General features: G+C 40.7%; 3 protein-coding genes across 8 annotated transcripts; 1 reads left to right on the forward strand and 2 right to left on the reverse strand.

The window, feature by feature from the left end:
• The first annotated feature begins 823 nt into the window (after positions 1–823).
• Positions 824–5,033, forward strand: lipia (lipase, member Ia). 2 transcript variants are annotated; one of them, XM_080509206.1, is made up of 10 exons: positions 824–909; positions 1,305–1,675; positions 1,754–1,862; positions 2,748–2,849; positions 2,960–3,049; positions 3,132–3,299; positions 3,533–3,622; positions 4,192–4,300; positions 4,401–4,574; positions 4,895–5,033. In XM_080509206.1, exons 1-10 carry the CDS (start codon positions 852–854, stop codon positions 4,977–4,979), a joined length of 1,356 nt encoding a protein of 451 aa, XP_080365332.1. In that variant the 5' UTR covers positions 824–851; the 3' UTR covers positions 4,980–5,033. The 2 variants fall into 2 exon arrangements, with proteins under 2 accessions (XP_080365332.1, XP_080365331.1); XM_080509205.1 differs by having other exon boundaries at positions 4,401–5,033.
• A 116-nt stretch (positions 5,034–5,149) lies between these two features.
• On the reverse strand, positions 5,150–8,559 carry LOC308139713 (uncharacterized protein). 5 transcript variants are annotated; one of them, XM_080509216.1, is made up of 7 exons: positions 8,430–8,559; positions 7,989–8,071; positions 7,683–7,769; positions 7,125–7,234; positions 6,828–7,039; positions 6,188–6,251; positions 5,150–6,094 (listed from the first exon to the last, which is right to left on the reverse strand). In XM_080509216.1, exons 1-7 carry the CDS (start codon positions 8,489–8,491, stop codon positions 6,056–6,058), a joined length of 657 nt encoding a protein of 218 aa, XP_080365342.1. In that variant the 5' UTR covers positions 8,492–8,559; the 3' UTR covers positions 5,150–6,055. The 5 variants fall into 5 exon arrangements, 4 of the variants coding, with proteins under 4 accessions (XP_080365342.1, XP_080365344.1, XP_080365343.1 ...); XM_080509218.1 differs by having other exon boundaries at positions 8,247–8,546; XM_080509217.1 differs by lacking the exon at positions 7,683–7,769 and having other exon boundaries at positions 7,125–7,235; positions 8,430–8,553.
• An 895-nt stretch (positions 8,560–9,454) lies between these two features.
• Positions 9,455–17,206, reverse strand: LOC308139733 (uncharacterized protein). Its single transcript, XM_080509238.1, has 10 exons — positions 17,140–17,206; positions 15,252–15,313; positions 14,408–15,097; positions 13,453–14,073; positions 10,920–11,032; positions 10,676–10,787; positions 10,460–10,526; positions 10,247–10,315; positions 10,003–10,163; positions 9,455–9,934 (listed from the first exon to the last, which is right to left on the reverse strand). Exons 2-9 carry the CDS (start codon positions 15,293–15,295, stop codon positions 10,023–10,025), a joined length of 1,857 nt encoding a protein of 618 aa, XP_080365364.1. The 5' UTR covers positions 15,296–15,313; positions 17,140–17,206; the 3' UTR covers positions 9,455–9,934; positions 10,003–10,022.
• Between the last annotated feature and the right edge of the window lie 1,662 nt (positions 17,207–18,868).

Raw genomic sequence — 18,868 nt, forward strand, 5'->3', positions numbered from 1 at the left:
AAAGTTCCCATCACAGGTTTTATTTTCATGCTCCTGATTGTTTAGAAATCACAGCTTAGGCTGTTGTTTTTTGTTTATTTGTATACTTAAGTTATGTCAAAAAAAAAAAAAAAAAAACACCTGGCGGCCACAAAACCGGTCTGAGATGTAACCAGGAGAGACTTGGGAGGAATGTTTCACCTGCGAGCACAATGACCTGGGGTGAGAGGTGTGGCTACCAGCGTGAGAGCATGTGGGGCGGGAGCATTGCTCTGCTCTTCTTCCTCACACTTCCTGAAGGCTGAACAAAATATGTGGAGTTACAAGAGGTGGACAACCTGCGATCTGGATCGTTGATACACCAGGAGAGATTACATTACATCAAAGGTAGGACTCTGAATCAAATGTTACATGTTTCACAGGTTTCATCAGGGCGGATTTCAGGGATGATCCTTAACTTACTGTTGACAGTGAACATAGATTACCCAGAGTAAAACTGAGATAAGATCAGACTGTCAGTGCACCAATGACATATTCAGTTTCACTTATAATCACAGTGGCTCCTGTCATAATTAATGCTAATGCTGTCAGGGGACCTGATTTTCAGTTCATGAAGATTGCAACATTGCAAAGGGTGTTTTTTCCCCACACTATAAACACACATCATTAGTACCGGTAGGTTAGTAGATAAGTAACCGGCCTCTTGCTTTTAGTCCCTTGTAAGAAATTGTTTAATGTAAATACTTGTGTTTGTGGCATTTACTGTTATTCTGTCACAGATGTATAGTTTGACTGAATTAATGATACATGCTTCTTTGTTTTTTTCACTTTAACGCTCAGTCCAGTTTGCTTGCACGTTGTTTGTGTAAAGCATGTTCCTGTGGCAATACCTGGCAGCTGTCCTGCTGTTAACTGTTCAAATATGGAAAGGTACTTTCATCACACATTGAAATGTAAAATGGCTTAGTTAGTGTCTCATGCACACGAAGAACAACTTCTGTGTACAGTCAAGTAATATTTGAGGAACTGATCTATCGTGAGAAACCAGACATGTCAACAAAGAACCTTTACCGTGGTAAAATACACATGGCTCTCAGCTGAGACACTACGTGTGTGTGTGTGTGTGCGCGTGTGTGTGTGTGTGTGTGTGTGTGTGTACTGAACAAATCCACACTGAGCCATGTGACCGGTATTAAAGAAACCCAAGGATATTTTATGAAATATTATACAATATTATGTATTTCTTTACTAATTGCTAGTAATATCAGATTGATGTCAAATAGATCTCTCTCTCTCTTTTTCCTTCTACCTTTCCTCACCCGCAGCCCAGAGCTGTCAGGACTTTACAGATCTTGATCTTGCTCATGCAATCATTGGCACCAAGCTCAGAGTCCACTTGTTACTGTACACCAGGGAAAATGTCACCTGCGGTACCCTCTTGTCCCACACCAACCTGTCCACCCATCCGCACTTCGACTTGTCCAGACCTACCGTCTTCATCGTTCACGGGTATCGCCCCACCGGATCGCCACCGATGTGGGTGCACCAATTGTCGGAGGTGCTGCTGGCCAGGGCAGACAGCAATGTCATCGTGGTGGACTGGAACCATGGCGCTACTAATTTGAATTACTTCAAAGTAGTGGAGAACACACACAAAACAGCAGAAAACCTCACCGCTTTCATTAAAATGATGAAGGTGGGAGCTGTTGCTGACACTATGACCATCTCTTCTCTGTCATGTTTTTTATGCAACATTTATCGCTGATCTTTTCAGGATTATGGGGCTTCTATGAGCTCCATCCACATGATAGGAGTCAGCCTCGGAGCTCATATATCAGGCTTCGTGGGTGCTAACTTGAACGGAACAATCGGTAGAATCACAGGTAAGTGAGATGATGCAGTACCACGAAAAAGTTTTTCGATAAGAGTGGCCATATCTTGAAAAATAAGAATCTACGGTGGCCACAGGTAGAGAAGCGAAACCAATGTTTGGCATTACCAACTTTGTACCCAGAACATTTTTATCAAGAAAGTTGGCAGGAGATGTTCAAATCACTTTTCAGAGCTCAGCACAAGTTTTCAGTGGATGCAGTTGAATGCAATACAATAATGTGGATTAATGTATTCTGCTGCAGAGTACATTTTGAACCCATCAAATGATTTTGTATCCAGTACAAATGTACATAAAAGTCTGAACTGACAGGCTGATGTGGTGTTTATCAGTCCAGGGTCTAACCCTGCCTTTTGCCCAGTGGCAGCTGGGAGACGGTGGTCTACAAAAGTTTTGTCAAACATATTTTTATCAAGCAGCCACACACCGCACAATTTGACCTCAGATTTTTCCATTTGTTTCTGTGCAAAGCAGACGTGTATTAGCTTGAATTTCAAATAATGAGTGACAGTACGGAGTCGCAAAATGATCAAGGACAACACACAAAGTCTATTAAGTTGCTGCAGCACATCACACCACATCTACTTTGGTAGGGGTCACAATGAACACTGTGGTGCTGTTTTGTTATAATCCAGAGGACAGATTGTACAGTGAAAGCAGATAATTGTCATACTGCAGGTCAGAGCAGGGACCTATCTCGTCTCCTTCAAATCAAAATACTTCAGTCACAAAGAAAACATGTTGTGGGGGGAGAAATGCCACCAGTATGACACTAAACACAAAGTGATTTCTGAAAAAGTGAAAAGAAAAGAGTGCTATTTGTAGCTCCTATCAGCTAATTTGAAGTTCAGGAATTAACTGACGTTGATGGTTGCAGGTCTGGATCCTGCCGGGCCGACTTTCACTGGCAAACCTCCAGAGGAGCGGCTGGATCCCACGGACGCACAGTTTGTGGACGCGCTGCACTCAGACATGGATTGTCAGTTTATCGATTTAATATTTAAAAAAAAAAATTCTTAACACAACGATGTACCTACTATTATTATATGCAAAACTATTAAAGTCACTTCTACCATCATGTCTTTCCAGCACTGGGTTTCAGAGAACCTCTCGGTCATGTTGATTTCTACCCTAATGGCGGAGCAGACCAGCCTGGCTGCCCTAAAACCATCCTGTCCGGTAAGATCAGAACATTGGGGGATTCCCGTTTACAGGAAACTGAACTTTTAGGTGAAATAACCTCTTTGTCATTCCCCAACAGGATCCTCGTACTTTAAATGTGATCACCAGAGATCAGTGCTGCTCTTCCTGGACTCTGTGAATCAGACGTGTGTCAGCAGGGCCTACCCCTGCTCATCCTATAAAGACTTTCTGGATGGTAACTGCTTAAACTGTGACCGGTTTGGTGCTGCAGGATGCCCCGTTTTTGGTTAGTGATGATGTTTCCAATTGCTTTGTTTGTGTTTTTTAATAGCTATAAAATCATGCAAATCATAAACACCAAAAAAATCCAATTACATGAAAGAAAGATTAGTGTAAAACCCTTTTTTCTCAAAGAAAATGAATATGGGCTTTAATTTTGTGTTTTGTGCTCATTTCATTCTTCTCGTCATCAATTCTACATATCTTTTATCCTGACACTGCTGTTTTGTTCCGTTTTAGGTTATGACGTGACACGGTGGAAAGACATCCTGCTGAAACTGGATCAGTCAAAAGTGTACTTTACAACAAATCAACAGTCTCCATTCTGCCGTAAGTTACAACAAACCAATAACTGCAATATTTAAGAGAACAGAAATAGTCAACTCGCAAATTAGGGTCTGGAGAGATATATTTTTCATATGATTTCATTCAAACAGTCAAACTGTATATTTTAGATTAGCTGAAAGCCTTTATAACTTTAGCTCTTTATTTGGGGGGAAAAAAACAACCAAAATCAATATGTTGTAATGTTTCATGATATCTGATACAGGTTACTATCTGATAGTTTTTGAATGTAATTTCCACGGTAGGCCAAACATATCACCATCAATTACTTTAAGTCCTTCAAAGTCTTTTCTTCTCTGACAATAATGTCCTTTGAAATGGTATTCAGATGTTTTGAGATGTATTTCTATTTAATTTGGTGCACATGAACCCAATTTGTGTTGCTACCTCGAGGTAGTGTCATGCGTTTTCAAATAGTATCTGCACCATCTTCAATATCTAAACTGTATCATGGCATGAAATCTAATCAGTGTCTATGAGTGAGACTTCAGTGTTAATAATGAAGATAAAACGCCAATCCTTGTAAAATAAGTAAATCAACACGTCCTTCTCAGGTACAAACTATAAGCTGGACGTGATGATCTGGAACAAGAACGTACGATGGGGATACTTGACTGTTAAACTCTACGGCAATGGAGAAGAGGCGGTCGCAACTATAGACCAGTAAGTCCTCCCTTTTATTTAAGAGATCATGTTGAACGTATTTGTTTGACTTTGTCATTTTTCTTTACATTCTGTTTCTTTTTTTTTCTGTCTGCATCAGCAAACAATCAAAATTCAGGAAATACATAGAGACCAAGTTGTTTGCCCAGTTTGACAAAGAAAATCTGTCAATAGAAAAAATGTCACTAAAATTCTCCACCGGGAATGTGCTCAAGCCCAAATATAAGCTCCGTGTCCTCCGACTCCGCCTCACTCCACTGGAGAGTAAACACAGGTATGCCTCACATTTTGACTGTCAAAGAATTGTAAAACCAGAAAGAAAAAAATCATGTCGGCTGTGTATTAATTTCTCAGTTTTGTCTTACGAAAATATTGACACCCCTTGAGCTTCTTCCACATTTTGTCACATGACAACCACAAATGAGGTTGACCAACACAACGTGGTGCATAATTGTGAACTGGATTGTAAATCATGCATAGTTCTCAAAAATGTTGACAAATAATATGCTAAAAAGTTTGCTGTGCAAAGGTTCAAGTGGTATGAATACTTTAGTCAGCCAGTGTGTAATGACAGAGGTTTCCCTCTCTTTACAGGCCCCTGTGTCGTTATGATGTCGTCCTTGAAGAGGACAAAGAGGTCACCTTCAGACCTATTCCCTGTGAAGACTCCAACTTCTGATACATATTCGGATCCCATTTGAAAGCTCTCGAGTTCACCGGATACTACTTTTCCTGTAGCATCACACAAGAAAACAACAGAAACCCTGAAAGGAGCCAGTGAAACGCAGCAACCTAAAAACGGAGATGCCTTTTAGTATACGCGTCTGAAAAAGACTTCACCTCCATTGATGTATGATAATAATTTATCTCAGCATTGAAATACAACAAACCACCTGAGACAGAGTGAAACAAACTGTCTCCATAAATTCACATAGCAACCCACTGGCACCGATGTACAATCTGCTGAACATGCAAACACATTCCACATCAACTTTTTTTTTATTGTTTTCATCACAGTTTTCTCATTAAGACTGAAAATGAAATATATATTTACATTTTATCTGAGATAAGATTGACTCCTGCTGTCTTTCCATAAAGCCTCTGAATTCACTTTTAATGTATTTGATACCCCCTCTGTTTTGAAACTATCACTACTAAGTATTTATTTTTATTTATGGATTTATCTTTGATTATTAATTAAAACTATAATAAAGACTGGTGATGAACTGTATATATTCACTCTGTTGCACTTCAGCAAATAATAAATGATGAAAGCTTTGGATTATTTTTTAAACAAAAAGCAAACTTAAATTTTCATGGAATATTTGTACCCCAGAATAGTATTGAACCCTTGTATATACTGTATATGTTTTTTGTATTTCACATTATATCAACTTCAGTATTGTCTTCCTGCCTCAATCAAAAGCTCTGAATTGAACATTAACTGCAGATTCTCTATGTATGAAAACGTGAGAACTCTTTACAAATATACATTTTGCTGACCAAAGATGCAATGGGTTACAGGAAAATATATTGATTTGTATATCAGTCAATGTACTGCCTGTCTCCTTTAAGAAGCAGTGTTTGCGTCTCTCATTGAGTCCACTGCCACTGTGATGCAGTTTGTTTGTATTTGCAACATGGAGTCCTCCTGGTCCGTCCACTCAGAAATCCAATGCAAAAATAAATGTGGTTATTGCCAAACCGATAACCAAAGAAAAGTTGAATCGGCATATCTTTCTTTGCATCTCGGGGTCATTTCGACATGTGCTTCTTCATACGTTGGATTTCCATCTAGAAGATTTCAATAAAATATAAAACAATCAAAATCTTAAAACTTTTGAAGGGATCAAAAATGTGACTATTTTCCAGAGAATGTTGCTTCACCTGTAAAGTCAAGCGAATCCTTTTCTCCTCATCAAGCTCATTCATCAGAAGTTTAATTTCTTTGCTGAAACACAAAATATTGTCAAATTAGTGAACTTAAACTGAGCCTCTCATTGAGCGACAAAAATGCTGCATGTTCTCCAAGCTGATGCTGAACAGGCCAAAGAAAACAACACAATCATCAGATGGTAGAAAAAAACAACAAACGTCCTTTTGGATTCAATTTTGGCATCTCTTGATCTTAAATCACAGGATGCACTGATTTTCTATTCTCAAACTCATGTTTCATATTTTATTTACAATAACACATATAGTATAATGTTGAATGTGAGACACTTCATGATTTTAATAAAGCTACTTGCTCTTTTCACTTGTATAAATCTAACAAATATTGCCGACCATAATAAAGCGGCAGAGGATCATTAATGTACAACAATAATCTAGAGGAAAATGGAAATCTTTCAGGAGGCTTTAAAGCACAAAGCCAAACACTGTGGCGTTTGGGGTAATACATTTAGAACACAGAAGGCTTTGTTTATTTTCTTTTTGAGTTAATGTTTATACAGTGTGAACATGTGCAGATGATCAGAACTCAAAGCAATCATGCTGCATTGCAATGGCTATAGAAAGAAACTCATACTTGTGCTGACTTTTCATCTGTTCAAACTGCTCCTTCAGGTCTCTCAGCTCCGTCTGCAGCACTTCCAGGTTTGGAAGGCTCTTCTCTGGGCTTCTGCTGAGCCTGGGGTCGGAGCTCAGCCCCGGGGATACTGTTGGACGCAGTACAGCAGAGAGAGCCTTTGGCAACAGGGAGGAAAAAGACTGCATGGGCACAGTTTTGGCTCCTGCCGTCTGTGGGGGAATACCAAGAAAATATGGCCGTTTAATGCCACTTGTGGAGAGAGCAAACAGCCTGGAGCTCGCCTCTTACACTTACAGGCAGGACAGTCCCATTCTGACTTGTTTCCCGAGGACTCTCTTCAAGTATGGACAAATTCATACCTTCACTCTGGATCTTGTTTTTTTCTTCCTCCATCATGAGTGTTACCTGTAAAGCAAGTCCAGTTTGAGACATCTGATAAGTCAAAGACATTCTTATCTTCCAGTGGTGTTAATAAAATATTAAAGTTCCCAGAGGGAAAATTATTTATATGATGAATTACAAACAGCAACATATGGTTACTGAGAAGAAACTCTTTGTAAAAGTCAGAAAAGCCAGCTCATGTTAGTGACCGGAGGAGTACCTTTAGACCTTGTTTTATGTAAGCAGCCAAAGTGGATATCTTCAGCTGCTGTGTGCGTCCGTGTGCGTGAGGCAGCTCAGAAAAGTTAAATTTATCTCAAGGACAGATGGGACACAAACACACCAGACCACACACACTCATTTCATACAAGGCTACGAGTAATGGCAGTAGTAATTGAATGGGGGAATGGATTGTTAAAATAACAAAAACAACCTCAGTGGGACTACTTTATTATTAAAGATGTATACTTCCCAGAGATTGAAGCTCTGACTTAAACTGTGCAGAATGAGCTGTCTGCTCATTCTGCTTCTCCGCCACGGACACAAACTCTTCAGTTTCTTTGAGAGAAATGAAGAATAAACATTAAAACACACTCTGCGGAGCTCTCAGAAGTATGTCAAGCCCCTGATTGTTGGCCATATTTCACACCAATAGACCTACAATATGTCTTGTTGCATCTTTGGTGGTTTTTATTTAAAAAAAAGTTACTCTTGAATATGCAAGTATGTTTGACTCAAGTGTGTTCAACATGTGTTAAAAGTGTTTGCAAGTCTTACCAGGAATGAGGGCTGAGCTATAGTTGCCCATCGTGACAGAGGAATACAAGACAGAAAAACCTGCAGAAGCGTTAAGTCTACATCTAAAAATGACAGACGGGATCAAGTCAGGTCAGCAAGGAAGAAACAGAAGCTCAGCTCAGTGCAATGTCATATCATATTCCAAATAAATTGGTAAATATATAAATGTATCGTCTGTAATCATCAAAGTAAAACTACTCAAAGTCTTAACAGAAAGCAGAATTAGGTCTCACTAACTGTGTGAGTGCTGAACGTGTCTGTTCCAGTAGAGGCAGCCGTCATGCCACAGCAATGAACAAATGTGCTCGTACCCAGTGTAGATAGCAGTGGGTCGTGACCCGTTACAGCATCCAGTAGACATAATAAACCAATTACCAGATAAATGTGATTCACAGCAAAGGATCCGGTGCACGCACTTACCTTGTTTTTCCAGCATCACCGGTGAGATACAGCAGCATCTGTGGAAACTCGACACCTTCCATTGTAAGCCGCGGCAGTGTGCAAAGAGCATGTTGTGATGAGGAGTGGTCCTGTCAGGGCTAAGTTTAGAGCGGGACAGACTGCTGCGCCACACCACTCACAAATATCACTGGGGCATGGAAGGGCGTCGCTGATCACAGGGAGAAAAGTGTTTGAAGGAATGAACCGGGCAGAAGGAACGTCTTAAACATGGAAGGGTTTTATTTGCTTCTAAAGCCAATCAAGTGAGAGACTTACAATTTTCTGCTGAATTTAGGTACGAGATGGAAAATAGATCAATAAAAAGTGGGTCACCTTTGTTTTACCCTCTTGTGCTGCGGTATTTTGTTCTCACGAAAGTGAAGGTCAAGCCCAGGAGCTGCTATTTGGAGGGAGCAGCTTGGGAATTGTTGCGGTTGCGTAAGCATGTGTAACTTTCAGCAGCCGGGATGTTTGATACATGCACAGCCAAGTTTTACATGATAACTTATACTCTTCTTAAAATATGTCCTTCAAATTCTTATCGAGTTGATTATTCAGCCTGTGCTCATGACGGTAAAAGTGTTGCAAAACATCAACCTTGATTCCAGTCAAGTTAAAACATGTATAATATACCACGGAATGTAAATCAGTCACCATTTCTGGAATAACAAGTCTGGTGTCCAAAACTTGACAGTTTTTTCTCAACACCCAAGTTCACTGAGACTTCTCATCATGCCCTATGTAGGGTCTTTACTTCAGGCTGCTTCTTCCCTCAATCCAAATACATTTGTTTGGTTCATTAGGGATTAAAGTTGTGACTGTATTGATTGCATTATCCCTATAACAGACTTCAGATTAACACTATCAAAGAATTAATTATCCTCCAAAATATTTATGAGTCCCTTATTCCATGTGAATTTCTGATTCTTTAAATTGTCGTCGTGACGACACAAAAACTTCTCCGCCAGTCTCCATTTAAAACACAAGGCACAGATTGTGTTAAATCTGAATTTATTTCTAGTGTCCAACTCAAAGTACAACTTTTACAAGTAGTAACCAGTAGTATCAGCTGACAAACATTGTAAACACATTTTCTCAAAAAACAATCTCTCACATGAGTCTTTACAGAGAAAAATCAGATATTAAAAAAAAAGAAAGAAGAAAAGCTTCTCGCACATAATTAAAAGCTATTTCTGCTCGTGGACAAAAACGCAGCAATTCTCAAAGTAGAACAAGAACATTTCGAGACAAGCAGCAATCTCACAAAGCAAAGGGAAACACCAGGGTAGTAAAATAAAAATCCAATATGTTACACTTTCTGCAATATTTCAAAGATGAAACAAAGACTTGTACCAAAATGGAAATGTGACCAACAAGACTTCATACAGGAACTTTGACGTTTGTGTCGTCTTCCCAACAGCGAAGCTCTTGAGGGGAACTTCCAGTCGCCTGCAGTTTCGTACTCACAGATCGAGTCACATTTACTGAAATGAATACAATAATTAGGAACCATAGTACGTTCACAAAGCCAACTCATACTCTGTATACATACATCTGGAGAGGTCGTCGTCATCACCAGCGCTGCTGGTTATGTCCTCGGTAGTACGGCGCACGCTGCCGCATCACTCTCATGTTGCGGTATTTGGACATGATGCTGTGAGTTTTCCTGAACATTGGCCTCTGGTTAGGGAACGGACGTGGCACTAAACTCTCCTGACACCAATAAACACAAGAAAATCGAGTATTAGTCATTGAGTGTGGACAGGAGTTGCTTCTCTCAGAGGTGGTTTTCATACCATGAGCGGCCGTCGAAAGGTCATCAGTTCAGGGTTCATCCTCTTGGGACCAAAAAACATCCTTGGCCGCTGTTAAACACACGTCAAAGTTCAGCACAGACACGAAACTATTTTGCCTTTCAGGCTATTAGAGGCAAAGGAACCCATTCATCATTTTAGCTGCAACTCTTTGTACAGCTTTATGTTGTGTCGAGCAATAAATATTCCTTTTACCTGAAAAGGGCCTGGTCTTCTGAAGGGCCTTCCAAATCGATACGTGTCATGCATCGGGTTAAATGGTCTGCAATGAAATAAAGATAGCTCAGAAATGAGACAATCTGGACATGCAAACACTTTCTGTTGAAAGGCAGTGAAGTTTTAAAATATTCATATTGATGTGAAACCACACCCAATCTAAAAACACTTAAATAATTGTAGTTTCTTATGCACCTGAATGTCCTCTTGTCCAGATGTTCTCGTTTCCTTTCGTCAGGCGACGATCTGGAATCACTCGACTTCTTAGCTTGTCTGCTTGAAGTCGAGTCCTCATCGGAACTTTCATCTTAACAACAAACAACAAAACACGAGACTCCTAAACATTTGAAAGTGAGCAATGACCGATAAACAAACAACTTTTAACATTAGATAACGCCAATAAAACGTGTTTAAGTTAATGAGGAAAAATCAACAATACCACTGTCGGGCTTTGGACTGTGATCTTTAGGAGGTGAGCAGTCCTGGGAGGAACTCGGCCCGGCCGACCAGTGCGACAGAACAACAAGGTCGCGTTTCTCTATGGGAGAAGATCTGAGGAAAGAGTGAGAGCTGTTGAGTCAAGCACATCGACCTTCCAATCCTAATACATGTTTTCCAAACTATTTATGTTTAAAAAGAGACAAAGTAGAAAATTAATCAATTCCATGAGCTCTTCAAATCAATGCTATTCAAATCATCAGTTAACAGCTCTGTTCTGCAGAGAAAATCATAAAGTCACACAGCACTTGGGTACTTACAAAAACCATGGAAAGTCCATGCTCCTTTACTTCTACTTTTGTAACCTGAATCAATTTGACTTTTCTTCATTTATTCAGTGACTGTTAGAGCTGGGCCAAATCTTGAAGGACTTTATGAAACGGGCCTAGACGACATCAACACTCCGATCATCCCTCCTTGAACTTCTGAGTAGTCTCGGGTCACTCCACGTTTTCTTGTTGGCTTTGAACATCCAAGGTGAGCCATGTGCCCAAGACTTTGACCGAATACACATCAGGACGACATCTTTAGACTCCAAATCCTGAAGTATCAGCTTCCGGAGGTGTCCATTGGTTTCAAGAGACGTTTTAACATTCCTCTTTTGCCCAAGTTTAGGTCTGAAGGCAGCTTACTGAAGACTTTCGAGTCGCCAAAAACAATTCCATCCAGCTTAACGTGGGAGTGATGTGAGGGACTTGAGGAAGGTCAGGTCTCAAATAGCCATTTTGGAAGTTATGACTCTTGCACGACGTTCCTCTTCAAATAGATTTGGTTTACAGGAGGAAGAGGTCCAAAAAATAATGGTCACCGTTTTAATTCAAACTCACAGGACAATGCTTTTGTGGAACAACGCAAGCACACGTAGCTCTTAAGATGGCAGTGACGCAACTTTTTTCGTTAATTGGCTTGAGTGTTTGCCATCACACTCATGTGTGCCTCCGGGTATTAGACTCTGGTCAGATTTCAGATGATGAACAACAAGACACGCTTGTTCAGTGCAAAATTCACACCGGCAGTGTTGAACAGTGGTGAAAGGGAGCAAATCAAATCTTGCTGCTCTCCTTGTGAGTTTCAAGGTAGAATTACATTCACATGCGGTCTTCCTCTTCATGTTGAGAGCTCTTCAAGGTACGCCTGCACTTTGATTCAGCCCTTGTGCATCACATGGTTTAGAATAGGTTGTGACCCGTTTTCTTTTGTTGTTTTTTTCCCCTCAGTCGTTCAAAATGATGCTGGAATTGTTGCGACTGGAATTTATCCACCTCAAAGCCTCATGATCGCAGATTTAACCAACATGGCGAGCTTTTGTATCCATCTTCAAAGCACTTCGAAGTTTGATGGAGTAATGGTAAATATCTGGTACAGGCTTGAACGAAGAGGCGCTGTAGTCATGCTTTTAACAGTTGTGACGATTGAAGAAGGAAAAAAAGGATTCCAGTGGTTACTCTCACACGTCAGGGTTCTTCTCTGTTGGGTTTATTCTGAACAAGAAGGATGGGTCACAGTTGTGACTTCCATTGGTGCCAAGTCAAGTATTGGATTCAAATTTCTTTCACCGATTCCCAGTGGCTGCCACAGATGTTCAGGTCTGCAGATGCATCGCTGATGAAAAACATGCATTCATAAATCATTGCTTACATGATTTAGCAATGATGCTTTACAAGCTTCTGTGTTGAAACTTAATCATTTCGTTTGTTCAATGGGTCAATCCGAATACATTAGTAGTGCAATCACATGCTTGCGTCAAGCTTGGTTGCACGGCAACTCCTAAAAATATTGAGCATTGAACTGATATCTTTTTTTCTTGCCTTTGACTTGTTTTATCGGCAAACGTCTTGCATGTAATCCTTTTTGACATTTTGATTTGACCGATGTGTACAATTGGTCGTCTTGGAAATTTCTCGACCCGTCACGGCACCAGCGATGGTCAATATAATGGTGCGCTTTTCCTCTTTTGGTGCATGATGCGTCTTCCAGTTATGTAAAAAATTGAGCATGGCAGATTCCGTTTAGGTCATGGGAAGTGTAGCCATCTGCGATCAGGCGTCTTGCTTCAGATAAACGATTTTACTATTTAACACTGGGGCATGTTGCGAAGACTCCGTCAATCCTCAATTGAAATCATGGCTTGAAGCTGATATACCAGGCAGAGCACTTCTTTCAACCAAACCACTGTTGTTGCTGACAAACCAGGAATTTTTTTCCACTCCGCTCATCAATTACTCTTTTGGATTTAAAACACTTTGGCGTTAGTGACGTGGTGAGTGACTGGAGCATAACGCTTCTCGTCATCCATATGGATCGGTAGGTACTCTGACACATATGTAGCACGCAGACAGGGGAGGCTTTTCATCAACTGAATCACTGTTGCACATTTAGCTCATCACGAGTTCTCCACTTTCCACAGCTGGCAACCCTTTCACATTCATCATCATCAAGCCCCTGCGAAGAGTGCTACAAGGTTAATACCGTACCTGTGTGTGTTCAAGGACCGGCGAGACTCCACCTGATCTTTCTCTGTCTCAGAGTCTCCTGAAGATGTGCTGCTGTCGCTTTTCTCTCTAGAGGATGACTGTTGTGGTTTTCCCCTTCTCTGTTCCAGACTTTGAATGGGCGAAGCGTTTAACTGGAAGCGTTTCTTCCTGATGGCAAGCATGGCGCTATTGTCGATCAGGTGAGGCCTTGGCTTCATGGATGGAGGTATTCTGAGCCTCATTAGGGACTCTGCTTTCATTTGTTGGCTCTTAACAAGGAAACCTTTATCCCTAACAGACAAAGGTTTACCAGCAAATGGCGCGGTAATACGCAGCAGCTGAGGTCGGTCTCTCCTGAGATGTTTGACAATGCCGTGCTCCAGCGGAGGGGTTGAGGGAGGCATGCTGATGTCTGATATCCTCCTCTTGCGAGATCCTGGCACTTGCCTCTCCTGAGGGCTGCCGTGGTAGGAGGACGATGGTCCTGGTTCTCCTTTCCATGAGGGGGTTCTGTATGGGGAATGGTGAGCATCATCTTGTATCCTCTCTCTACTGTGGGATCGGCTGCCCAGCCTCTCCATTGGACCCCAATGACGCCGGGAGTCTTGCTCAGATGACCACCTGCATATCCATCAAACAATAGAGAAATTGTTACAATGACAGATCCATTGCCGTTTTAAGCGGGAGCCAGAACTTTTACCTTTATCCTAATGCAGCCCCTTCATGACAGAATGAAACAGGTAGAGGTATAATTTCAAAGACCAATAAATGGTATAACACTCCTCTTAACGGCAGGTGAAACCATATATCAGACCCCTTAGAATTCCCTCTAATACACTAAAGCCGGGGCAGAGCAGCAGCACTCATTACAACCCCTGTGAATGAAAGGACCGGCCAGCTTCAGACCTCCTCCCAATACTTTTACCCAGCTGGGGTTGCTTCTTCACTCCTGTACCTCTCTGTAAAAGGGCCTCTCCCGTGCATCTCTCTGGGGCTTCTCTGTGATCCAGAAGGGCCATGCTCTCCATTGCGTGGGTGAGAGAATGATCCAGCCATATTCCAGCGCTTCATGCCATGACCCGAGTCATCATAAGGCCTTCCTCTTGGACTGCGATTCCCCCGAGGGTCTCGACTCCGCCTATCCTGCGGAGGATAGTCTGTGTGCCGTTTGGGATCCCTAAAAGACCCCCGGTAGGGGGATGCAGAACCTGGTCTCCTGTCCGCGGGGTGACTCTGAAAATGCCTTGGGGGAGGCGACATGTGGCCTGAGGGGTAACCGCGAAAACCGCGGCCTCTCTGACTGTAGTGGTGTCCACGTGAAGGACCGTGAGATGACTGATGATGGGCTTGAGGGGAGCGGGGCGATCTGGATTGAGGAGGTCTTCTCTGACCACGGTGGGCTTCCATTTTGGGATGGTAACCTTGGAAGGAATCCTGACCCTGAGACTTCCAGTGATCAAAACGTGGCTCCCTGTGATCTCCCATCAGGGGGGCTCTTCTGACCGCCGGGGCTCGTCCTCTGCCTCTGGATTCTCTCCAGTTGAATGGAGCCTTGGATGGGTAATCTTGGGCATCTCGTCGACCTTTGGAGTGAGGACTGTAGTTGTCGTCGTCATGCCGCATTTCATGACTATCTCCATAAGACCTGATAAGGAACAAGAAAAGAGAAGTTAGAAAAGAAACTATAGACCAGTGACTAAAGAAAAAGAAAGGATAGACTTTAATTTTGTTACTTCGAACTCAAAAGAAATAACTGAAGAAAGAATGTGGCTATAATAAAACATGACTCAGGCATTTACCGTGTCTTGAGGCGTGGTGGTCCATAATGTGTTCTGACCATCATTGGTGATAAGTTTTCACTCTATAAACAAAATAAAGTGAACAATGAGAACAATAAACATCTCCAATTCAAATTATACGTAGGTTTGAGGCTAAATTCTCTAAAGTTAAACACAATCTTAAAAACAAATATGTGAAACTGAATCAGCTCTAAAAGTTCTATAAACCCTTTATTCTCTTTATTGAGTGACCTTGTCATTAAAAACATCAGCTAAAGCCACAGTTCAGTTTTTCTTAAGTTCCTGCACCTACCTTTTGCTTATTCTGAAACATTTACACAACACCTGTGAAATACAGTCAAATGTTTGGCAGCTACTATAAATTAAAAGTGCAACAATTAGTTCATATCATCTGACCAGTGAGTAGCAGCTTGCAAAACCACAAATGTATTTTAACAAACCAAAGTGCTTAAAATAATCACTTGGTTCATAATGCTTATGTATTGTTTATTGATGGCAACCCACAGTAATACATAAAGAATTCCTGGGTTCAAAGTATCAGAGTTCGGTAAATCTTATCAGACTGAACTCATCAGTGTCTTATCAGTACCACTTCAAAATCTAAAACAGATTACAGAAGATACCACCCTTTGTAATGTTCTTACAAATGTTTAAATAACCTTACAAAGACATTCACTTCATGTTAAGATGAAATTAAATTTTGTGTGCCTGCCTCACCGTTCATCTCCTCCACGAGGTGCCTCTCTAATCCGCTTTGTATGGGACATTTCTTTGTGAATTTCTTTGGAAATGATTAGCCAAATATTGAATAGATGGTGAGGCAACTTATTCCCAAAAGCTCAACATGTTTTGATATACTTTTTGTGTCCGTGCTCTTCATTTTTCTTGATGTGTGTGGGTTACATTACATGTTTGTACTATTATAGATTTCGTTACATTTTATTTCACAAATGTATCAAACAATAACAAAGCATGATACATAAAGTCAGCAAGACAAAATTGTAATGTACATGCTTAATCTGTGGCTACTGATTCTGTTGATTTTGTGGCTTGAAAATATTAAAACGACAGCAGTTACACTAGAAAAGGCTCGATTAACCTTTTAACGTGTCTTGTGTGGTTGCAGTTTAATGATCTGAATGTAAAATGAAACGTTTCATCTAACGCAACAGAGCATGTACGCTAAGAAATTCAGCAGATTTGTCATACATGTTGGAAATTAGGTAGTGCGTGCACTTTAATCTTCAGCAATTATTCTTGCTATAATGAAATGCATGACTTGTGAGTGGAACCAAAGCAGCTTTATTAGCAGAGGGCAGAACAGTAGGCAGGACTGGATTTCAAGAGAGCCACAGAATCCTGCGTCGACCCCTGGAGGGACCTTTAACCACATCTCAAACTACATTATTACATAACAAACAAGAAGGCGGTGGGGGGCAGCTTCGTTAAATGCTGCTGTGTTTACTATGGTGGTCAGTTCTCGGGTTTCAGTACTGATATTTCAACAGTCCAGTTAAGGACACGAAGCTGAGCGTGCTTCCATTTTCACCGTTAGCTCCAGAGCTAACACGTAGACGGACATTGGATGCCTCCAGTGAAAATACAAATACCAATCATCTCACCATCTCAGCTGCGGCATGTGCTTCTCATTTCAAAACACAACGAATTGGTCGAGATACGTGAAAATAAAAAAAAAGCCTTTAGTCTGATTACATTAGCGCCTCACAGCTAGCTTTTAGCCTCGCCTTTTGGTGACGGTCGACGCGGCTCTAATAAAATTTCATTCAGTCTGAGAATTAATTCACAAGCATGAAAATCCCAACAAAAGCAGCATTATTGGCATCTGACTATAGATGACCGTAAATTAAGAATTTGAAGAAATACTCACGGTAATGGAGGTGAACGCAGCGTAAAACAGACGATGATCGATCTCTCTTCTCTTCTCGTGCTGATTCTTCTTCGTGGCTCCAGCAGAGTCAATCTGAGGCGTCCCCTAACGCCTCCAGTGGGAATTACACATTTGAACTGAAGAGGTATACAGTGGGATTTGACACAATTCCCTTTTCTTTTCTTTTCTTTTCTTTTCTTTTCTTTTCTTTTCTTTTCTTTAATTTACGGTTATAAATGGTATAAAATTGCAGACAATGTTACTGGCTCAATAACAGGCTTCACCACAGAAAACAAAATCACAACTTTTTCAGTTGTACTTTATTGTGTTAAATGACCATGCCAAACATGCACAATGTTTCGACTAAATACAGAACTAAAAGATTTAGTTTGTTATATTACTGTTTTTGCTACCTTGGTATGAGAAAACAAGAACACTTTTTAAGGTGTTTTGTCTCTTTGCTTTAAGCTAAAATGTGTTCTTTTTGTAAAAATCTCTCTCTCTCAATCATTGTTCAATGTGGACCAGTTGTTTGCAAACTATAAAGCACATCTTAACATGAATACTTCATCTATATGGCTACTGTGTCTAGGACTATTGACAAGTCCCTGACACTGAATATATATTTTCTGAATAACACAATCTAGATGCCATGTAGTATGTGACATAGTTATCTGCCAGCTGTTACAATACGCAGAGAGGAAATTATGCATTTTAAGCTAAGGTTCAAGTATTACAGGTCATCAAACACTCACAACGAGCCAGATGTGCAAATCGAAAGATAAACATAGACATGAGGATATTCTCTAATAAGGCATCGCTACCAAAATTGTTGACACAGCACATGAAACGAATGACAGCAATTATTGAAGGAGGTTATTACAGAGCTGCTCTCATACAGGTTGACATGGATACAACATGATGGAAGGAGAAAAACCTTAACAGAAAACAGCATTTTATAGCTACTGGCCACCATTTTAAGTCCATCGTCTTGCTCCAGTGCACTTCAGTCTTACACATCAGTGACCAGATATCTACTGAGTTGACTCGACTGTGTGTTCGATGTCTGCCTTGGAGTCTAACATTCCAAGGCACTCATGCTTTTTTAGGTTGACATGAAGTCACATGCCTCTCAGCTCAGCTTATAAGCTAGACTCAGATTTTCAAGAATATCATCACTGATTAAAGGATGCGTTGCTTGTTTCATTGCAGCTATTTGTAAAAGAGTCTGAGGACGAGACACAATCTACTCCATGGGGACATTCATGTTGACTCTCCACCATGCAGTTAGAACGTGCCATTTTACTGTCACAAATTCCAAGTGAATTCCTGTGATCAAATGTCAGTGGGTGAAGAAAAATAAATTGCAGCAGTTCTGACTTGATTTTAGTTTGCTTAACAAACTCAATAATTACTTGCTGGTCACCAATCATCCTTACATGCATGAATAACTTTACTCATCGAATACATTTTGAATGATTCAAAATCAGGTCATGATTACAATGGAGTAGTCATTCCTTTGTCAGCAGCACACTACACTTGAACTAAGAAGGACATGAAGAAAGGCAGATTATAGTTACTTGGCTATGAATCTAGTTATGGTATTGAACTGGGTGTTAGGAATCTGTGCAGAGATTCTTATCAAGCTAATGCAAGTTGGGTTTAATTCTTCAACATTCGATCACCCTGATAATTGTGTTTTTGTTATTACGTGTCACATCTACACACA

The sequence above is a fragment of the Blennius ocellaris genome, assembly GCF_963422515.1.
Source record: "Blennius ocellaris genome assembly, chromosome: 14".
NCBI classification, from domain to species: Eukaryota; Metazoa; Chordata; class Actinopteri; order Blenniiformes; family Blenniidae; genus Blennius; species Blennius ocellaris.